General features: G+C 44.9%; 1 protein-coding gene across 1 annotated transcript in view; it reads right to left on the reverse strand.

Moving 5' to 3' along the window:
• The window catches only part of Tram1 (translocation associated membrane protein 1), a 27,263-nt gene continuing 4,793 nt past the window's right edge, over positions 1-22,470 (reverse strand). The window contains exons 2-11 of the mRNA XM_087897236.1: positions 17,736-17,799; positions 16,383-16,504; positions 16,141-16,257; positions 14,811-14,869; positions 11,562-11,646; positions 7,296-7,366; positions 7,094-7,198; positions 5,982-6,125; positions 5,499-5,659; positions 1-1,515 (exon numbers count right to left, since the gene is read on the reverse strand). Of these exons, the coding sequence (XP_087753362.1) occupies positions 1,442-1,515; positions 5,499-5,659; positions 5,982-6,125; positions 7,094-7,198; positions 7,296-7,366; positions 11,562-11,646; positions 14,811-14,869; positions 16,141-16,257; positions 16,383-16,504; positions 17,736-17,799 (1,002 nt within the window). The 3' untranslated portion in view covers positions 1-1,441. The remainder of the gene's footprint in view (positions 1,516-5,498; positions 5,660-5,981; positions 6,126-7,093; positions 7,199-7,295; positions 7,367-11,561; positions 11,647-14,810; positions 14,870-16,140; positions 16,258-16,382; positions 16,505-17,735; positions 17,800-22,470) is intronic.

A 22,470-nucleotide genomic window follows, 5' to 3' on the forward strand; every position in this document is an offset into this window, starting at 1 on the left:
TTTTGAAAGTAAAAATTTTTTATTTTGATTGATTTCTCAACATATTGTTGAATATAATGCCAGTTTCACTGAATGGCGGAGATTTGGTTCCACAGACACTGGTGACGCTACGGGGAGCTACTCCTTCCCCAGGAAGCTAGGCGACGGCCGGAAGAGAAGCACAACGTTCTAGCAGCATGGCCACTGAAGCCACGGCCCGGGCCGCAGCTTTTAGATTCAAAATGGCACGGACATGTTTCAGCTGGTGACAGAAGTGAGACACGGGGAACAAGACGGGGACACCAAATGGAGCAGGGCAGGTACTGTAAGGACAGCGGACAAACCAATGGAAGGGCTGTAAGGATAATTATAGAAAAGGGAACCAATATTTTACTCAAATGCTTTTTAGAGCCTTTCTGTAGATACAAATATATATATATATATATTTATCCAAAAATATGTTTTATACAGATAAATGTTTCTCAATTAAAGATGGGTTCAAAGCTATAGTATAACATAAAGCATGTCTTCTGTTAAGACTAACCACCTGAATTTTCAATTTCTTTAAAGTTAGTGCATTAGTTTTCCAAATATAATTACCTGACACATTTTTATAGATATAAATCAAGCAGGTATTATGGTTTGAAAGGGTCTGCAGGTTAAATGGTATTTCATTAAGATGCTATGCATATCAAACTTACAACAAGCCCCATGAAGAATTATTAAACATACCAAAGCGGGCTATGTAAGTTGGCTATTCCTCTTCACAGTGAACATTTTCTGATTGCCAGTTGATAAATGTTGAAAATGCACAAAACCTTCACTCCCTAAGTACTCTTATGTTAATATGACATCTGCTCCAATATATGGCAATAAACCTTGCAGTAACTATGGGAAGTAACACCTACAACCACTACCTACAAAATAAAGCACACAATTATTTTGGTGATTTTACAAATCTTTTTTCCAGGTGTAAAGGCTACAAAAAACTCCTAAAAATTAGAGAACACTGAAAACATTAAAAGTTTGACATTGGACTTTATAGTATTTCCATTTTACCCTGAAAGACAACTTAAAAAATATGACCCTCACAGAACAGGTCACACCTTGCTAATATTATAAAAAATTGGTGAGAGCAAGAAAAATTTTCACTGGTTATGTGGGGTTTTTTATAAATGGTCTCTCCCCAAACCATTAGAAAATGTTAAAAGACGAAAAGCAAATGAAATATGTGGTGGTCCCTACACTATTTTGAAGGCAGGTAGCTGAGTCTAAGCTACAATATTTTCTCACTCATAGGAATCCTCCTCCCCTCAAATGCCCTTTCAAATGGGGGAACAGCAGAACAGCAAAAACCAAAGAGCATAAACTGTATTTTCACGAACAGAAAAATATCTAATGCTGACAGACAGAGCAGAAAGCAGATTCTTTGGGGGCCACGGATCAGTCAGTCTCCGATCCACTATGACGACTTCTCTTTCCTATTGCGGGGCGAGTCTGCTCCGTTCGATGTGACCGCTCCGTTCACGCCGTTCTCTGAAATGAGAGAATCACAGGCACCGTTTCGTCACAAGCAAACGTGAGCAGTAATCGTTTCGCACGAGGCATCTGCGGGTAAGAAGGTGACCACACAAGGAACCAAGGCAGCAAATCAAGAGAAAGTAACTACTGCTAAAAAGAGAGCCAGGAGTCAGGGTGAAGACCTGAGGTAAAGTCACAAGGTCTGCAACTGTACCCTACGGCAGCCCTGAGAGGACACAGCTGTCCCCCACTGCCGCCACACACACCTCTCAGACACTTTAAAACAGATGAGAGCTATCAGCGCTGGCGACTGTTACAGTTAAAGGTGAGCTGCAGCCTCTTCCTTAAAACCATGATGGGGAGGCCAGGTCAGCAGCACTTGGGAGGCAGGGGCAAGTGGATTTCTGTGGATCGCAGCTCCATAAATGCAGAATAGATGTCCTTTTTGGGGTGTAAAAGGCACATTCACTGAACTCGGGGACTTTGTGATCACAGAACAGTTTAGGGCAGGGAAACCCTCCGGGGACGTCACTACCCATGGAGGGACTCAGGCAAGCACCAGACGATACAAACAATAGACCCACAAAACAGTCAGGGTTCAAAAGAGAACTCAAATCATAATCATAAAATGTCTGGCACTGAGTAGTGCACAAGGCTTGAGCAGTCTAGTGACGCAGAGGAGGGAGGTTAACACTGAATTCCGGAACCCCCACAGGAGCCATCTCAAGAAGGGGACCCCACCAGAGAAACAGCCGACCATACCTAAGTTTGGAAGCAAGCGCAGGAGTCGATGGCACAGAAAAGACACAAAAGTAAAAGTGTAAAAAAGTGAAGAAAAAGTGTAAAAAAACAAACAAACAAGAAAGACTTAAAAAGTTTTTCTTTTCTTTTCTTTTCATTTTTAACAGTGCTAGAAGTTGTACATCCTGGGTAGTTGCTCTAGCCCTGGACTACGGTCTAAATGCTGGTCCTAACCACGAGGAGAAAAAAGGCATAATTCCTTAGAAATCACAAGTTGCCGAAAAGGAGAAATTAATAATTTCATTATCTTGAGTGTAAATGTACAAAGACAGAATCACCATGAAGTCTCTCAGTGACAGAACGAAAATGTTGAGATTAAACAATGGAAAAATCTGTATAATACTGTTTATAAGGCTAACAACAGGATATTGAAAAAAGTGCTAATTATAGGCCAATCTTTTATATGAACACAGATGGGACTATCCTACCAAATAATTAGGTACCAACACAGGAAAGCTGCCTTGTCTATCACCCATCCATAATGTGGGTGTATGCCAGGAATGAAAGAATTTCACGCCAAGAGGAGGCTTGGGCCGCCCTCAGCGGGCAACTGTGCTTGGGGCACAACCTTCAGGACCCGAGTTCAAAGTTCCAGAAGGCGGAGACAGGGGGATTGCTGGGCTTCCTGGCTGCCGGCCACCCTCACTCCAGGTCAGTAAGAGTCCATGTCTGAAGGGAGAAAGGCAGAGAGCAAGACACCCAACATCCTCGTCGGACTCACGTATGCCCCATGCCCACACCTGTCCTCAAACCAGCATGATTTAGCAGGAAAATGCAACATAAAGCATCTGGATTGGTTAGCAAGGTGTAAAAACTATTTTCATTTATAGATGATCCAAAAGAACCTACACAGACAAACATTTTAACAGCCAGTCCAGTAGAGACTCAGGATCCAGATCAATATGCAGACACCCACTGCACCTACTCACAACGAACAATCTAAAAATGGAATTAAAAAGAGGATTCTATTTTATAGTAGCATCCAAAAGAGTACAATATTTAGGAAGAAATTTAATCAAGTACTAGACATTTAGACTGATAACTATAAAATTTAATTGGGAGAAATTAAAGAGCAGAATAAATGAAAAGACATCCATGTTAATGCTCTCCAAGGCAATTTACAGATTGAAGGAAATTTGAGTCAAAACTCCAGGTGCTTTTTGCAGACACTGAAAGGCAGATCCTGAAATTCACACAGAAATGCTAGACACCTAAAATGACCAAACCGTATAACAGAAAGCTGGAGAACCCCCAACTCCTGACTGCAAAACTTCCAAAGCTTTGGAAAGAAAGACAGCAATGCAGTGAGTTTCTCAGATGCTACAGCAATGCAGTGAGCTACCCACACACCACAGCAATGCAGTGAGCTACTTACATGCCACAGCAAGACAGTGCACTGTCTACATGGCACAGCAAGGCACAAGCATGTCTACTTGTCATGCATAGTGACAGGTACCTAAATACATCTGGGGAAATCCAGAGCTCAGATCTGACTAATTTTTCAAAATTCATCAGAGAGAGGTTAGTTTTTTCAGCAAACAGTTCAAGAACAACTAACTGTGTACAATCCTGAGACTCAGCTCACTGAAGTGAGGCCACTCTGAAATAGTTGGGCTCCAATGGCCCAGCAGGTCTACATCTACACACACCTGACACAGGGACAGGCGTGCAACCACCTTATTGTTAAGGGCACAAACCACCAGATAAACAAAGCATGGCACAGCCGTACAAGACTGAGCAGTGAGCATGCCATAACATAGATGAACCTCACAAATAGGACGCTAAGGCCTTGTAACAGCTTGGCGGGTGAAGCTGCCAAGCCACAGCTGCAAGGACACTGAAGGGCAGAACTGTGAGAGTTGTCCCCGGACCTCCACCCAATGGCACATGTGCACTCGCCTCTTCCCCACAAAAATAAAAAAAAATTAAAAATATTATGCTAATGCTGACAAGATGACTTAGCAATCAGAAATGCTTGAAGCGCATGTCTGACCCCTGGAGCCCATGTAAGGTGAAGGAGAACCACCTCCACGGTCAAGGCTTGCATCACACCTGCATGCAGGGTGAGCAGCACCCCGTCCCTTTAAAAGGCGAAACTCTGCCTACTCTTTTTCTTTTTCCCCTCTCTGTCCATCTGCCACTCCTGCCTTCAGAGGCCGGTGTTCCCCCCTCCCTTCTCTCAATAAGCTCGCCACTTAAGCTCTCTCTGTATGGTGGTGTCTCCTGCCTGCCGTGAGGCCTCTGGGCTCCTTCCCGCCAAGGTCAGGGCTAGCCTGACCCTCACACATGCCTGTATGCACACCTATAGTGATACACAGAAAATTTAAAACACACCAACTGCAGTCGGTCACAGATGAGCGTATACTGCATTGTTTCATGCATGGAAGATGTTTGAAAAGACTGACCCACTGAGGCACAAGACTGAATGGTGGCTGCCAAGGGCTGGGGAAGAGGAAGCAGGGGAGCTGCTGACAGGCACAGGGGTTTTTTCTGGCCTGTCTGCTTCTGCCTTCCAAGCGCTGCGATTAAAGGCATCCACACACCATGCCTGGCTCTTTCGGGGAAGATTTCATAAAATGTTTTGGAATTAGGTATAGTTCATATCACTTAGTAAATACTACACAGGTTCAAGAGCGGCTGGGCAAAGCTGGAGAAGAAACCCAGCAGAGCCAGGACTTAGCAGGACGGCTAATGCCGATGTGTTTTCACAGCTGTAACTCCCTACGCTTCTGTCCCAAGCACCGCACGCACCGAAGATACCCTCTGCAGTGCCAATGTGTTTCAGTCACAGCCAATGGGCAAAAGCAGGGAGGTGCCGGCTTCCCAATGTTAAAGTACCAAGCATTAGAAGTTTTATGTATATAAAAAGTTTGAAGGGGCCGTGGGTTTCAAACCATGAACGAGATGCTGACAACATGCAGTGCCGCGACTCAGCTTGAGGACACTCAGCTTGATTGCCAGACTGATGGCCCTCACGCGAGCAGAGCAGCGAGGAATGGGAGAGGGTCACTTCGCACCCAGTTCTCTTAGACAGCTAGATTTTTGTCACTGGCTAGGCCCCGGTCCTTGAGGTGTACTCCGTAAACATGCTTTTCCTTCTTTAACAGTTGTCTTTGTAAGATTTGGAAATGAAACAGCCTGTAGCTATGTTTCTCCATGCTTTCATTTCCGGTTTCCAGGGCTCAGTCAGTACCAACCTGTTCCTTTTCTGGAAGACCTGCCTTTGGTCACGGCCGGTTTCCTCTTCACAGGTGGGGCCTGGAAGGCAGAGTGCTCCCTCCACCGCCGGAGCTGGAAGTTAATGAACTTCCACATCATGAAGGCTTGTGTGATGCAAATGGAGGCCAGAACAGCGATCCTGAAAACCATGCAGAAACAGACAAAAAATTAGTGCATGAGGGTAATGCATTTTGCTGTGATTGGATGGTAATGACTTATTGCTAATACTTTCAAGTTGTTGAAAAGATTATGTTAAGAAATAATCATTTCATTGAGAAATCAATCTTAGAAGTTAAACAAAGGCCTTATTACTATTCAATGTTGAAAGAAAACTACAGCCAGCATGAAATCAAATCAAGGGTTTCCCGGCCCGCAGTTATCGCCACAGCTATTAGATGATGGGGAACAAAGTGAAGGGTGGGCGCATTTAGTAGCAGTGGGGGCATTACAGTTAGCCGTACCTAACCGCCAGCACGTTGAAGTTTCCAGTACTAAAATCCAGCTTCTGGTTCTCTGCTCTTGCCAGGCCAAAACCAACAGTAAGGACTGAAAGAATTAAGGTCAGAAGTCTTCCCAAGACAAAAAGAACTGCCCAGACAGAAAACCTGTAAGACAAAGGGCAAAGCCACAGTAACAAACTCAGCGAGACGGTTCTGCTAGGAGTAGAGCCCTCCTGAGCAAACGCATGGCCACACGGTACTGCTGCTGTACCAGCGGTGTGCATGTGTGTGGCCGAGCCTCTGGGGGCCACAATCAGCAAGGCTGTCTTCCTCACTCTATAGTTACTGCTTGAGACAAGTCTCTCACTGAAAGGAGCGCATCACCTGGCAAGCCTGGCTTTTCCTGTGAGGCTGGGGTCTGAGCTCAGGTCCCCATGGCGGCACAGCATGCACTCCCCACTGAGCCGTCTCTACCTCCTAAGACAGCACTTCTTACTCTGCAAAAGGATTTCTGAATTCAGATGGTGGGAAAGTCTACACACTGTAGCACACTGTCAGGGGTCTTTAGACACCATCCATTACCTTATCCTGGTTTCCCATAACCCCAGGAGACAACATTTTTGTTCACTGTTGCATGGGTGCGATGTGCTTCAGAACGCGTTTACTGAGTAACCGAAACACGCTGGGTAAAAGCCAGACAGAGCGCTTCCTGTGGCAGAGTTTTACAGACGGCACACTTACTTTTCAAGTTACACCTCTCTAATTTTTCTTTTTGATCTGACTTTTTTTAATTAAAATATTTTCATATCCTTAGGGTTATATTACCCATTTCTTTAACAATTTTATTTGTTGTATGTATGCTGTATGGGGTGGGTGGGGAGCACAGGCGCCATGGCCCACGCATGGAGATCAAAGGAAACTATGCAGACTTGGTTCTTTCCTAACATCTTTATCTGGGGCTTGAACTCAGGGCATCAGGACTGGTGGAAGATGCTTTTCTGTGGAACCATCTCACCAGCCCCACCCCTTTATTTTCTCCCATGAGTCTTCTCCACCACTCCTTGTCTCGAAAGAAAACCATGCTATTACAGGAAGATCTGACCCCAAACCTCACAAACAGTAACAATACCTACCCTTTCTGGTACTTCTCATCGCTAAAATAAAACAGACGGGAAATGTGGAACAGAAACTCAACGAAATAGTGCAGCACCAGGAGAACAAGGCCCAGGTGGTTCAAGCTGTGGAGAGAAGACACGGAGGAAGGTCAGCTGCAGCTCGGATGGGTTAGCGCACAGTCTGCTAGTCCACGCGCACCCACGCCAAACCCCGACTCACTTCAAAAGGTAAGCCCCAGCGATGTGGAAGAGGTAAAGACCAATGTAGACGAGCTGACGAGGGATATCTTCCTGCAAGTACAAAGGCACCAAAGACGGAAAGCATGGTCAACACTTTCGTTTTCAAAGGTACAGCCCATTCGTCTTTGTGATATCCAGCTGACTTTGCATCTCAGAACCAACAGGTTCAATGCCGATGGCAGAGAAAACGCCCTCACTGAAATCCACCCTCACGACCAATAACCACCCAAGCTGCTAAGATGGCACCAGCAGTTTTCCAAAGGGCAGTTATCCAGGAACCTTTCCTAAGCAAAAGCTCCCTTAGGTGCGCACAAACAAGTGTTTCTAAAACAGTGCTTGCTCACCCAAGGAGCACCCCAGAAAAAGCACATATAAACTAAGAAAACAAGTTCTGAGCTTCCCATAGGTGTGGGTTTGGGCAAGGCCTAATACAACACCAAGAAAAAAGGCAGAAGCGAGGAGACATGAGGACACAACCATAGGGAGCCACTGGAGTGCACTCAGCCCAGGAGGAACAGAGGACTAAGTAGACAGCTTATCTAGAACACGGCGGCTTTAGTGAACTGTCCCAGGTCAAACTCCCCCGACACCCTCCAGTCGCCATGGAGGAAGGCCATGTGCTTTGGAGCACACGTCTGGAGCTGATGACCAGACTCGAGAGTCTACACCCAGGCTCTGGTGAGCACAGTCACTTAGGCTGTAGGGGAAGGGAGAGAACCCAGGGGGCTGGGCAGTCTGCAGTCAGCCAGGCGCCTGAGGACAGCCCCTCACAGCTGAGGAGAGATGGCTAGAGAAGGCAAACTGGAGGACGCGGGAGACGTGCAGCACGTCATGACACGCATCCCTACGATTTTATTACGGGAATTAACTTTCTCCACCAGAAGCCACCACCAGATTTGCTAACAGTTAACACACAAAAAAACTTAGAACAATGAGTCTTTTAATAAAGTGTTTTCAAGTCATTTTACTTTTCAAAACTTGAGAGAGCGTTCTGAGGGATGATGGCACGGTTCTGGGTGTGCGCCATCACATCTGGCTCTGCACATCCTCAATGCTAACGCCCGTGCAGTTATGGAAGAAGGAAATCGTGGAACGCTGTAAAATTTGTATAATCTCATTTTTCATGGAAAATCTAATTAGTACGCTTAAGTTATGAGTTCTATAACTATAAATAACTTAAGTATCACTTCCACTTGTCATTCCAGGATCTTCTTAGAGTTATTCTCTTGTAAATTTCTACTTTCATAAGAAAACACACTTTCTGACACTAAAACCAAACTTTAGAAATGATCACATATACGCCTATAAAAGGCAAAGATTCTCCTATAATCCACCATGAACTGACATTTTTAAGAAGCTCTCTATTACAGGAATCTATATCAGTTATTTTGAGTAGTAATTAGTGTTTGTGAAAGGCACCTATGGCTTACAACACTTCCACCCCGCCACCTTAAAGTCCCTTATCCAGGTCTACGGACAGACTCTGAACAAGCTTTGAGAGGGTTCAATGGGAAGCCTTGTGCCGAGTGACAGATTAAAAAGATGGGATCGTGGCTGCCAAGAAGGAGCAATGGGGAAAACATTTCTAGTATTTTATAAAACAATCAATTATATTATCTAAAATCAAAGCTAATTTGCTTATCAGCAACAAAACATTTGACTATTTCTCGAGTTCCCTGAAGTCTTGCAAGTTCAAGCTAGCAGAGCAATTACTGCTCTCTGAGATGAGGTCTTTTTATGTAGCTCAGGCCGGACCTGGCCATCCTGCTTCATCCTCTCCCTTCAGTGCTGGGACTGTGGTTACACAATAAAATCCCAGGCTGAGAAACGCCATTCCCATCTTCTCACGGCAAAATGGAGACATGCTCCGCTCCTGCAGTTCAGGACTTCAATCTTCTTCAAGGACACTCTGCTCTGTGCCAGACACACCTCTCCAGCCCTCTCCAACCGTTAACAGTGTTCCTTTCTTATTCGTCTGCCTGTGAGACTGGCTCAAAACAATCACTGTACTAGTTCCTTCCAGTAAAGATTTCGTCCAAAAATAAACTTCATAGAGTAAATTTTAAGGAACTGTTTAACACATATGCAGCTGTTACTTTCAAATTATGCTAATTACTTGAAACAGTTACTTTCAACTGTCACGTGTAAGGGTTAAAAATAGTTTCAGTTAAGTTCTAAGTTATGCAAATTATTCCATAAAAATTAGACTGCATTTCTGGAGCAATGCCATCTGGCAGGGACTGATTTAAAAAAAGCTTTAGAAGCTAAAATGAACAACTGCTTAGAAATGTTTCTTTTTACTTACTAGGGTCAGTGAGCAAGATGCAGATACTGATTAATAATGAAATCTAAAGGTATTACGCCCATGGGTATGCAAATACCCAAAGAAAGCTAAAAATAGTTGAGCCATGTCCAGTAGTAAAGCATCAAGAACTAAGATACTCTCAATGTTGTTGTCCACAGTTACACAAATGTCCCCTAAATCAATGTCCAGGCCATCAGTGGTGTCACACCCCTATTACCTTCCCTCACTCAGGGTAGACTGAGGCAGGAGGCTCGTGAGTTACAATCCAGACTGGGGCCACACAGAAAAACCACAGACAAAGACAGAGAAATAGAAATAGAAATAGAGAGAGAGAGAGAGAGAGAGAGAGAGAGAGAGAGAGAGAGAGAGAATCAATGTGTATACTTCCTACCTACAATGGCAGCTGTTAGCCACACCGGCTAAGGCTACCACGACTGAGAAGAGGAACCGAGCTGCACTTACCTTACAGGTGGCTAGCAGCCACTGTTCTGCACAGCACAACTTTAGGACACCTGATCCTCACCGGGAGCTCAGCTACAGAGAAGAACTCCTGGAAAGTGTGGGCCTAATAATTCTTAGACATTAAAGACCAATGCGGGCCCTCACCCTGACCTGTGTAATGCCTGGAAAAGCATTCCACCTTATAAAGAAACAGTAACACAGGCCAGAGGACATGACCTCTATGTGGGAGTGTTTCCTGATCCAGCAGACAAGGGCCTACTTGCAGTACGTACTTTTTAAAGACAGTCTGTGGTTTATGGGAGGGCAGAGATAAATCGGTGAGTAAATGGTTCTCATAATTCCTCTTACGAAAACTCAAAGTTGGGGAGTTAAAGACAAAACCTCGAAACTGCGGCAAATGTAAATATGTACATAACCGATAGGAGCAAAATGAATCAACTTAGGCTCAGAGTAATTAACAATGACAGAAATCGTCTCATCTAGATCCCTACCCATCTAGATCCTTCCCTGACATTATTTTCAAGTAAATCCTACCTAGTTTTTTTTTAAACTATCTAGATAAAAATAAAGACACTTGATGAATTTATCACAGGGGCCAGGGAATCCTGAGAGAGCACCTCTCTGGTGACACTAACAGGACCAGAGAACAGGAGTGTAAGGCACAGAGTACAGAGGGGAGGAGGGAGAGGGCACAGAGGGGGAGGAGGGAGAGGGTACAGAGGGGGAGGAGGGAGAGGGTACAGAGGGGAAGGAGGGAGAGGGTACAGAGGGGAGGAGGGAGAGGGTACAGAGGGGGAGGAGGGAGAGGGTACACAGGGGGAGGAGGGAGAGGGTACAGAGGGGCCCTAGAGCACAGGTCGGCAGCTTTAGCTGAAAGCAATAGGGAGAGAGCAGAGGATAAGCGTTGCGTAAGAGAACGGGACGTGCAATGCCATGGAGACTGCTTTCAGGCAGGAAGCACCGAGAGCTCCTTAGTTTACCCACTTCTCTAAGCAAACCCCTTTCCCACAGGCTAAAAAAGGACTGCCCCATCCTACCCATCTCAGGAAGGGCTGCCCTGGTGCAAATTTAACTTTTTGGCCAACACTGAATCTTCTTTTGGACTTAGACACGAAATTGCTAGCTGTACTCCAACTAGTTACTTGTGAAATAAGTTGTTAAACAACAACAACAAAAATGAAAAAAAAACATAAACCAAGTAGGAGGAAGCTACTACTTCTCAACTTCTTAAAAGCTTTTAACATCTTAAAAACTTGCTTAAGTTTTCATTTAAATTATCACGAATGTAAAAGTGAGCAATCAGCACGTTAAATGCAAAAGTTAAGCAAAATCACAAGTTTTTGAGGCGAAAGAGGTTTAGGTTTTGAACGAACAGGGAGGTGAGAGATTGGCAGAGACAAGGCTTAGGCCGAGGGCGGAGGGGTTTGCGGCGTGAGAAATGGCATGTCAATTTCCAAAGCTAAACCAAACCCAGCTTACCTTTTTGGTTTTCTGGAAGTAGAGTTCAGGGAGCGCATGAAGCCAGTACGCCAACTGGGATATGTAGAAAAACTTCATTTGGAAACTGTGTGAGAAAGCGAAAATATGTTTTGAAGCACTACATTTAAAACAAAACAAAACAATAACCTAAAACTCAAACAGCTGCAAGAACCAGGACAGAGGAGGCAGCCATGTTTCTGACGTCATCCCATACACTGTCTCCCCCCCACCACTCAGCCGACTCTGCTGCTGTAAGAATGAGCAAAGCCACTGCAGGAGAACCTCAGCCTCTGGTCTGTTGGCTACCTAAGGCCATGCTAGCTATGGAAAAACACAGGGGCGCGACTGGCCCACCTGTAAGACTTCATCAGCAGGGAAATGGGGCAAAAAGACCACCCGATGTCACAACAAAACCCATTACTCCTTATTAAATACACACTAGGAGCGGGAGGGGCTGATGTAAAGCAAAGGTCACCGGAAACGGGCAATCTCAGGCCAAATACCCTGCTGTTTCCTAAGTGAAACATTATTTCCACCCAGTTGCAAACACACGGAGGTGGAGGGAGAGCTAAAGACAGGGCCGAGGTGCCACTCCGCAGTTTCCTCTTACATCATAAACCTCTGCCCCTTCCCGTCTCACTCTCTCTATAAGCTAAAAAGAAAGTACAAAGCTAATCTGAAGACATTTCCAGGATGTAATATAGCTGCATGGAAGAATGATGTCTATAACTACATCTTAATATATATATGCTAATATATATTTATATCAAAGAATGACTTGGTAAGGGGGACACTACTGTTGAATTTAAGACAGATACACACATGCCATGTGACTCCCTTTCCTTATGGAGTTTCTCTAGTTTTCAGGTCCCCAGGTATCCAGTGAGACCTAGCTAGGTTGGGAGCACCTACAAATGTCCAAGCAGAGAGAGTATAAAGTATACAAACACACCAGACAGACAGCTCCACTCCTGCAGAGGCACAGACAGTTTTGGTGGGTATGGACACAAAGCAGGACTCACACAGGCGAGACAACGAGAGAACATCTGGATTATATACAGATGCTATACAAATATAAACTGAACAACATTCGTGTGGGAGACTCCTTGCAGGCAAAGCAGCGAGGAGAACTACCGTGCAGCAGGAGACTTGGAGAGTGAGGAAAAGCTCACTGTGGTCGCAACCACTAAGCTCCCAGAAACAACATACAGACCCCCGGGATGCAAGACAAAAGAGAACCACAGCCTCAGGAACAGCACAGAACAGGGCAGAAATGAAGGAACGAAGAGATGGAGCGGAGATGGAGATGGATGGGAAAGAAAGGAGAGAAACTACGGGAAGACGCGGCCATGCCGACGAGAAGCACAACGGTGGATGCAGGAAGGGAAAAGAACACAAATTAAAACTGTTAAAATCAGGGCCTGGGGAAAGGACGGCTGCTCTTAGAGAGGAGCCAGGCTCCATTCCTGGCACATACAAGGTGGCTTACAACCACCCACAACTTCCTCTCTACTGGTCACACAGGTGGTACACATATATACATCTAGGCAAAAAGTCATGTATATATTTTTTTGAAAAAAGTAATTAACAATGGAACCGAATAGAAGACCTGGATATCAATCCACACATCTTCAAACACCTGATCTTTGATAAAGAAGCAAAAAAAAAAATATCAAATGGAAAAAAGAAAGCATATTTAACAAGTAGTGCTGGCATAACTGGATATCAACATGTAGAAGGATGAAAATAGACCCATTTTATCACTATGCACAAAACTCAAGTCCAAATGGATCAAAGACCTCAACATAAAGCCAGCCACACTGAACCTCATAGAAGAGAAAGCGGGAGTACACTTGAACGCATTGGCACAGGAGACCACTTCCTAAATATAACCCCAATAGCACTGACACTGAGAGAAACAATTAATAAATGGGATCTCCTAAAACTGAAAAGCTTCTGTAAAGACAAGAATGTAGTCAACAAGACAAAACGACAGCCTGCAGAATGGGAAAAGATCTTCACTAACCCCACATCAGATAGAGGTCTGATCTCCAAAATATACAAAGAACTCAAGAAATTGGACATCAAAACATAACATAATCCAATAAAAAATAGAGTACAGACCTAAACAGAGAACTCTAAACAGAGGAATCTAAAATGGCTGAAAAACACTTAAGGAAATGTTCAACAACCTTAGTCATCAGAGAAATGCAAATCAAAATAACTCTTGAGATTCCATCTCACACCTGTAAGAATGACCAAGATCAAAAACACAGATGACAACTTATGCTGGAGAGGTTGTGGGGAGAAGGGAACACTTCTGCATTGCTGGTGGGAATGCAAGCTGATACAACCCCTTTGAATGTCAGTGTGGCAATTTCTCAGAAAAGTAGGAAACAACCTTCCTCAAGACCCAGTAATATCACTTTTGGGTATATATCAAAGGATGCTCAATCATGCCACAAGGACATGTGCTCATCTATGTTCATAGCAGCTTTGTTTGTCATAGCCAGAACCTAGAAACAACCTAAATGCCCCTCAACCGAAGAATGGATAAGAAAAACGTGGTACATTTACACAATGGAGTACTACACAGCGGAAAAAAAATAACAACAGCTTGAATTTTGCAGGAAAGTGGATGGAGCTAGAAAACATTATTTTGAGTAAGGTAACCCAGACACAGAAAGACAGTTATCACATGGACTCACTCATAGGTGGTTTTTAAACATAAAGCAAAGAAAGCCAGCCTACAAACCACAATCCCAGAGAACTTAGACAACAATGAGGACACTAAGAGAGACTCACATAGATCTAATCTACATGGGAAGCAGAAAGAAAAAGATAAGATTTCCTGAGTAAATTGAGAGCATGGAGACCTTGGGGAAGAATGAGGGGGGGAGAGGAGAGGCAGGGAGGGGAGCAGAGAAAAATGCAGTGCTCAATAAATATCAATAATAAAATGCATTAAAAAAGAGAAAAAAATAAATAATAGCTATTTAGTTTAAAAAAAAGTGGTTAAAATCAGTTGTCTCAAGCTGGTAAAGGTAATGAAAACACACACAAACCAACACACAGCTTTTTTTTCTTATGACAATGGTGACGTCACTGTCCTTAAGCTGCAGGCAACATACCCACGTCATGTATCAGCATCAAGCCCAGAAGAGATGGACAGGAATGGCTTCAGCTTGTTTGTGATTTGAGCAGTCTTTACTTAAGAAAACCCCGATTAAAAACATAGTAATAACTTACGTCATCAGGTTATGGGGATAAGCCCTCCACAGGATGGTTGGATCTGAGATATAGTCTTCCTAAGAGACAGGAAAATTGGCCTATGAGCACCACACAAACATTTACAGTTCCCCATAAAAAGTTCCAAAGAGTGAACTAAACTCAAATGTTTCGGCTCTTCTAAACTAATCTGAATGGCTTGTGTTAGCCAAGGGATTTAAGTATGATATATAAAACCACATAAGATACAGTACCCAATTTTTAAGTATCCTTCAATTCAATACAGGAGAGTAAGAAGTACAGGCACACAAGCATTATGCAATAAACAACAATCAAATGGAACAGGCGTGGACCAGCTTTGTAAGGGTGTATTTTAGCTGTAATCAGAGAACTGAAAACAGTACTTCTTGACAGAAGTTCACTACGACGCAACTCATAGAATGTCTGGCAAACCTCCTTCTCAGGGAACTGGATGTATCTGATGACAACAAGAAACAATGCAAAACCCTCTAAAACCACAGTGATGGCTTAAGAAGACTATGTGTTCCTGGTGTAACTTTTTTGTTGTTTTGTTTTTGTGACAGGGTTTCTCAACATAGCTCTGGTTGTCCTGGAACTCACTCTGTAGACCAGGCTGGCCTTGAACTCACAGCGATCGGCCTGCCTTTGCCTCCCAAGTACTGAGAATAAAGGGGCGTGCAGCCACTTACTGGCCCAGGGTAACTCTTATATTAAAAGCTTACATAAAACAGATTTTAAGCTGACATTTCCTTTATGTTAACTACATCAGTAAGATGGGGTGGGCACTGGACTGAAAGTTGAGTTTTAATACATCTCTTCCATTAAGTGCTGTATCCTGGGCACCTTACTTGGCTGTTATTAATTTCCACCATGATGACTGATGTCTTAAAAGTTTAACAATCTCAGGTGTGTAGAGTCATGTAATGGGACATGAATGGGAGCACTGTGTGTTGCCATTTAACATTAAAGTTGACACAGTCGTCCCTCTCATTAGAGAGAACAGGCTCCGACGGCCTTACTTGAACACTGCTGTTCCAGGAGCCCCCGCCCCCCACTGTCTCAAGGACGAACTGACCAACAACAACTCTGTTTATCTAATCTCGGCAAGCTCGTGGTTAACATGAGATCCTCTTTGTAAAAGGGGAGATCTACAAGTGACAACAAGAAACAATAATGATATCCCACACTGTGAGCCTTGCTCAAATAGTCAGCAGCTTTGAACTTGTGCTCTCTGAAAAGAGCCAGCCTGGGAACGCTTCATTATGGTCATCCACGAGCAGAGTTCTTAGTGTCACAGGGAAGTAAGGACAATGCCTGGTGACATACTCACAGAGACGAGAATGAATGCGCCCCAAATACACGCAAGAAGGTAGAATGCACTGAGCTGGCCAGACTCATTAAACTTGCTGTGCTTTGTTTTGGAGAAGTGCATTCGTCTGTTAATTTTCTAAAAACAAAAGCAGGTATTAGCAACAAAGAACAAATCACAAAATACACATAATATATGATGATCGTAGGATGGAGAACTAGTAGTGCTTTACAAAATAGGGATTTCTGAGATTGTATACTTACATCCAACACATACTCCTGAATTATGGCGTGAATAATTATCGCCACTAGCATGTAGAAGAAAACTGTAGCCAAATCTTTGAACCCATAGTAATAAAGGGATGCTGATTCAGTAGCTTGTTCTTCTGAAGGCCAAAAAGGACACACACACACACACAAAAATATACGTGAGATTATGAAAACAGCACTCGGTACAACATAGTCATGGAAACAAACGACAGGAGACCAACCCCGAATAAGCGATACCACAGTTTCTCCCGAGTGTCTCGAGCCATGGGGGGAAGGAAAACTGAAGAGGTTGCCTACCACCTGAAGCTTCAGGGATTACTTACAAAAAACTTGACACATGTTAGTCACAGCCACCAGGAACCGAAAAACGGGGAGGGAGTCACACGCTACCTGGCCCACCTTTACCTCGCTTTCTCTCTTCTCTAGAGCCCCGCAGCCCCTTGGCTGCACTTCTAATGGATCCTCTGTCCTGATTCTCACCGCAGGCTAATGTGACTTGTCTGCTTTGGTTCTGATTTCTGGGCGCCAGAAAGATGCAGCTACTATTATGTTAATTTTTCAAAACAAATGTCAGTATTTATGAGCTGCTGGCTTCTGCTTTTGAGTTTTGAGGTTTGTTTAGGGACTTTTAGGTGACAAGTTCATCCCGGAATCTCGAATGCCCAGCAACACTGCAGTCTGAGCAACTTGTGTTCTCAGTCGCCTACTCTACCAAGCGTTTATAGAGCTGCACACAATAGGAAAACACATCCTGTCCCTCTGGTCTTCCGCCAAGGTGGGAGCCCCAGAGCAGGTTACAGCCAGACACATTCCCATTGCCTTAAGTCAGCCTCCTCCCTCTCGCTGACCATAGTCAACCACAGCACCCTGCTCAACAGCAACTCAACAGTTTTACATGGCATAACTTGGAAATAAAACTTTCTAAAGTGAAAGTACAGCTTTGCCACAATTATCTGATAACTCCTAAAGTTTACTAATATTTTCCCTCGTCAAAAGGCTTGCTGAAGGCAGAATACAAAAAAAAAAAAATGAAAAGAGTAAGCGTGTAGGGATTGTCCCCAGTCTAAAATATAACAAAGGGCAGAAATCCCAACTGTACAACAACCCACTAGAGTATATCTATTCTCAGGCTATCCATTAGCAGGGGACTGTAGGAAATAATACAGAAAATTCTCTGATGGAATTTCAAGACCATGCACAAAATATATAATTAAGAATAAACACATAAAACCAGGTTTCATACACTGTGTAGGATAAAATAAAACCCAGACGCTAGAGATTAACAGAGATTTTAGTGCCCACGGACACTCCAAATTTGTTCACCGGCACGTCGACAGGAATACCTACCTGCTGCAGGCTGGGTGACGTTGTACTGCAGAGCAACAAAGACGATGGCTGCCTTTGCTGTGATCTGGAGGAGAAAGCGTGAAAAGTGTCAATAGTGACTATCTCCCAAACGAAAACACATCAAGGGCAAAGAGATCACAATTTCTGCCCTCAATTCCAAGAAGCAAGACCCCCCTATTCTGAGCCACTCAGTTAAGATGGCGGTGAAGTCACCTGAGCTCAGTTAAGATGGTGCTAAGGATGCCTAACCTCAATCAAAATGGCAGCAGTCACATGTTGTAAGGAAAAACCACAATTTCTGAGCTGCAGGGATTTTAAGTTTAATAATGAGAGACCTAGAGGCATGATGCGCCCTGTCACTGAACCACCATGCCACAAGCCGCAGTGGGGAGCAAAAGGCTGAAAGTGGGACTGAAAACAGCACCTTGGGCAGACACAGTGGGGACGTCTGATCACAAGTGACATCTAGAGTTAGGACAATTCACCAAGGGACCTTTCTGTAATTCAGACCACGTGACCCGTGTGTACTGTTGACATTTCAAAACACGACTTCAGTTGACCCAGCAAACACTGATCTCTCAAATATCAATTCTCTATTATAGAACAATCACTGGGAAGTTCCCATCAAAGGAAATGTTGTGTAAATTAATAAGGGAAGCAGAGTTTGTAGAAGCGAAGTTGGAGCACTTGCATGGTCTGTGCCTTCGTTCCCTCCCCCATGCGCCTGGCTAACTGGTCAGCAGGTATTTCATTAACTGCTGGTCGGAGTAAAGTGGTCAGAACACAAAGAGGGAATGTTTACTCACTGGGCACTTACAGGCACCAAGGCCAGTGCTCCACCTGAAAGGCTCAAGTACAGGTGAATGAACTGAACTCAGGACCAGAAGCTGGGCTGCGTCAGGAGCGGTAAACGGACTGTTACAATAAGGCAGGATCTGTGCCAACACCCTACACTACAGAGCCTCAGGATAAAGGACCAAGCTCTTTGCTTTTCCTTGGGGTAGGAAATGCTTCTCCAAGGTGTGGTCCAAGAGCTTGTTTGATGTCCCTAAGTTGCGCAGGGGTTGAAGACGGCCACAGAGGCAGAAACGAAAAGCACAGAAACAGTACTGAGCTGCTTCAGTGTGGTTGAAATTTGATTTTAAGGAGGGGTTTCGTGCCCCCTCGGATTCTCCACATAGCCACCACAATCATCTTCCAGTTGCCTTTCCGTGTCCCCCACTCTCCCTGCAGAGAACCTCTCCCCTTGGATTCCTGTCTTCCTAGCACAGTTGTGGCCGACATTCCTCCCTATCTTCGAAAGTCTCATCTGTTTTCTGGCCCCTTCCACAGTCTTCTCGGGCGGGGGGGGGGGGGCGGGAGTAGCTCCTTTGTCAGACAAAGATGTGCCTCTCCTTCAAGTCACACAACATGGCAGGACTCCGTTCACTTCTGCTGCACCCACTACGAAGTAAGCGAAGTAAGCGCCATCTGAGCTGGGGCCCTGCTTACATCATCCTGTCACTGTATGCTCAGAACCTAGTCTGGGGAGGCTGGAGAGATGGCTCAGCCAGTGAGGGCCCTTGTCATCAAGCCTGACAGCCCACATGGTGGAGGGAGAGCACTGACTCCTACAGGTTGTCTCCTGACCTCCACACAGGGAAGAATGCAATGCTAATTTTAAAGACGAACCCAGCATGGGATCTAGAAAATAGTAAGCAATTCATCATTACAGAATACACAGAAGATGAAACATCACAGAGTAAACACGCAAGCCAAGTGTAAGACTTTGCAAGACATCCAGTGAAGGGTAGTAAAGTTGGCACTAGGACGGTGGCGGTGGGATAGACAAGGCACTTAGGAAGCCAAGTAAGGCTTGGTAGGCAAGGGAAAGGGTCCCACATTATTTACCGGTGCTTACAGCTTGCACAACAAGGTGGCAAATGCTAACACCAACGTGGGGAGTACAAGAACAGCAGGTTATGAACATCAGGGAAGGAACTGATCAACTGAGATTTCTTTGTGATTCATAGTTGCAAAGGGCTGCAGGCAGCTTATATCCAAATCTAGAAGCTGGTGGGCAGAAGTTAGCTTAAGACTTGGGAATTACTATGTCTGGACAGAGGTTGAATTGTGGGAGCTTATCTACCATTTTCACAAGTGTACAGTGTCTGCGGAGTGGACAGAGACTGCCCAAACTCAAGTCCCTGCTACACTTGGCATGAAGGTCCATGTGCCAAAGGTTGGTCCTTAGCCCATGGAACTACTAGAACCTTTAGTTCGTAGAGCCTAGTAGGAGCTTTCTGGTCATGGGGACTTGGGAGAGTTTGCCGCCTTTCTCTTTCTTCCCCTCTCTCCTGCTTCTCTGCCGTAAGGTGAAGAGCTACCGCTCCATCAGGGGCTCTCTGCCATCCTGTTTCATTCCCCACAAACCCCAAGCAGCCAGCCCAACTTTCCCAACTGTGAAACGGGAAAGCCAGGGGTATCCTAAACTAAAAAGAAATGTCAGTGACAGAGAGAAAAGAAAGCGTCTGGCGTCCCCAAAGATGAGAGGAAAATGCTTGAAAAACCGGATGGACCACATGTTTCCAAAAGGCAAGATAAGGTGACTGCAATGAAATCGTCATGGGTCACAGCTTGAGACACGTCAACGAAGGGCTTAGAGAAGTCAAAGTGCACTGGACTGAAACCCTAAGAGTAACAAGATGGCACCAGGTCTCTTAGCAGACAGTCACTGTTTTTAGGCGTGGAAAGATAATGATTCTGTCCCAAGGGATAGTTCCCAGGGGAAAAGGAGGAATTAAATACAAAGAGGAAAACAGTGGAAAGATGTGTTAGGAAAGGAACTGTAAGCGGAGTAATCTTGACTACTTCCTCCTCAGCTGTGATGGCAGCACAGGCCAAGCCTCCCTTACCCATATGCCTGAGATCAAAAGCAAATTTGGTTTCTTGCTTTTTAAATTCTGGTGTCTGCATATAAGCCAAGGGAGGTTTGGCAGAGGGGGACTTAGTTCTAAGCATGGAATTCATTTGTTTCTTACATGCCATATACATGGTGGATCCCTATGTTTGACTATAATTTATGATGAGTCGGGGATAGAATTGTCTTACTTATGTGACCTGAAGAAATCGATATGCGAGAAAGTGAAGGGAGAATGAATGAGAATGGGGATCCATCCACACACACGCCCAAATCTGTGTGTATCTGTATCTCTCTCTCTCTCTCTCTCTCACACACACACACACACACACACACGAGGAGGTAGGACTGATCTGGTATCTGACATGCAACCAGGGCTAACCCAGAACTAGAATCTTCCCTCAGCCTCCCCAGTCCCAGCATTACAGGGCTGTATTACCTACCACAGCAGCTGACAGCTGATAAAAGCTGTTTGACCTGCAAGCCGGGTGGGGGAGGGGATAATGCAATGTTGCCTGGCCAGGACAAGCGGCAAAGATCACAGATCATGTCCGAGGCAAAAACCTGTGATGTAAAAATCTGTGATATCAACAGGTGCATGATTTCTTTCCTAGAACCCCTCAACGATGTGAACCTCGTGCACATAAAAGGCAGAAACAGCCGGGTATGTTGGTGCATGTCTGTAATCCCAGGACCCAGGAGGGTACAACAGAAGGATCAGGAACCTGAGGCCAGCCTGTGTTACACAGAAAAGGAGAAGGGGCTGCGGAAGAAGACAGAGGAAAAGGCAAGGCGAAGCAAGTAGTCTCCCCTTAGGCGTGTTTTCAGGTATCTGGGGTCAAGAGCAGCCTTGACGAACGCAGACTCTGATAGAGGTCAGTTTTAAACGGTGTTACTGCGAGCAGCCTAGCGGAGCCTGGGCCGTGTCACTCTGTCTAACCCAGGCCATCAATCACCTACTGGCCTGCCAGGAGCTGTCTGGTAACTGGATGAGCCGCTGGGGCAGTGCTTGTGCCTGGTACCCTTGACACTGGGGCCTAACCGTGCATCCTCCCCCGCCTTGTTTTAGCTCATCTCACAGCACCAGGGAGAACGCAGTCCAAGAGGAGAATGAGGCCACCTTCACATGACTGGCGGTAGAGTATAACTGCCCTATCTTAACACTGTTGTTAGTCTTTTATCACACTTGGTTTACTAAAACCATCACAGACAGCACATGTACAAACTCACAGGACACACAGCGTCGTAAAATATGTGGCTGAAGGCATCCCTGGGGTTCTAAACCCCGTCCCTGTGGATAAGGTGCAGTGGGTGTCCTTTAGCTAAGTAAAGCTTATAGGAAGAAGAGTGAAGCAATGGGAGGCTAATACATGGGCGGAAAGGAAGAGACAAAAGTTACTCCGACAGTGTGGACTCCACTAGAGAGTTGGCAGAAGAACAGTGAAATGGGTGTGTGTGTGTGAGTAAACACTGTTTAGGCTGTGCCTGAACTCCGCTATCCTGGAATTCATGATCTAGAGACAACTCAGGCCTATGATAAAACAAAACCAAACCATCGAGAAGACGGTCACAAAAGTGAGTTGCCGGAATGGGAGGATACGAAGATCAGCTGAACAGAAAGAAGGGCTAACAAAGGGACTGCACTGAAACCTGGGGAGGGATCTGCGGACATGGCTAAGGTAGGTTTTGCTGGTCGCCAGGACTGACACTTGGGTTCAATCTTTGGGATGCCAGTGCTAGAAGGAGAACATTGACTCTTGCAAGTCACCTCCTGACCCTCCCTCCCAACATATACATTCTCATTCTCTCTCTCTCTCTCTCTCTCTCTCTCTCAAT

The sequence above is a fragment of the Myodes glareolus genome, chromosome 16 (genome assembly GCF_982192425.1).
Source record: "Myodes glareolus chromosome 16, mMyoGla1.1, whole genome shotgun sequence".
NCBI classification, from domain to species: Eukaryota; Metazoa; Chordata; class Mammalia; order Rodentia; family Cricetidae; genus Myodes; species Myodes glareolus.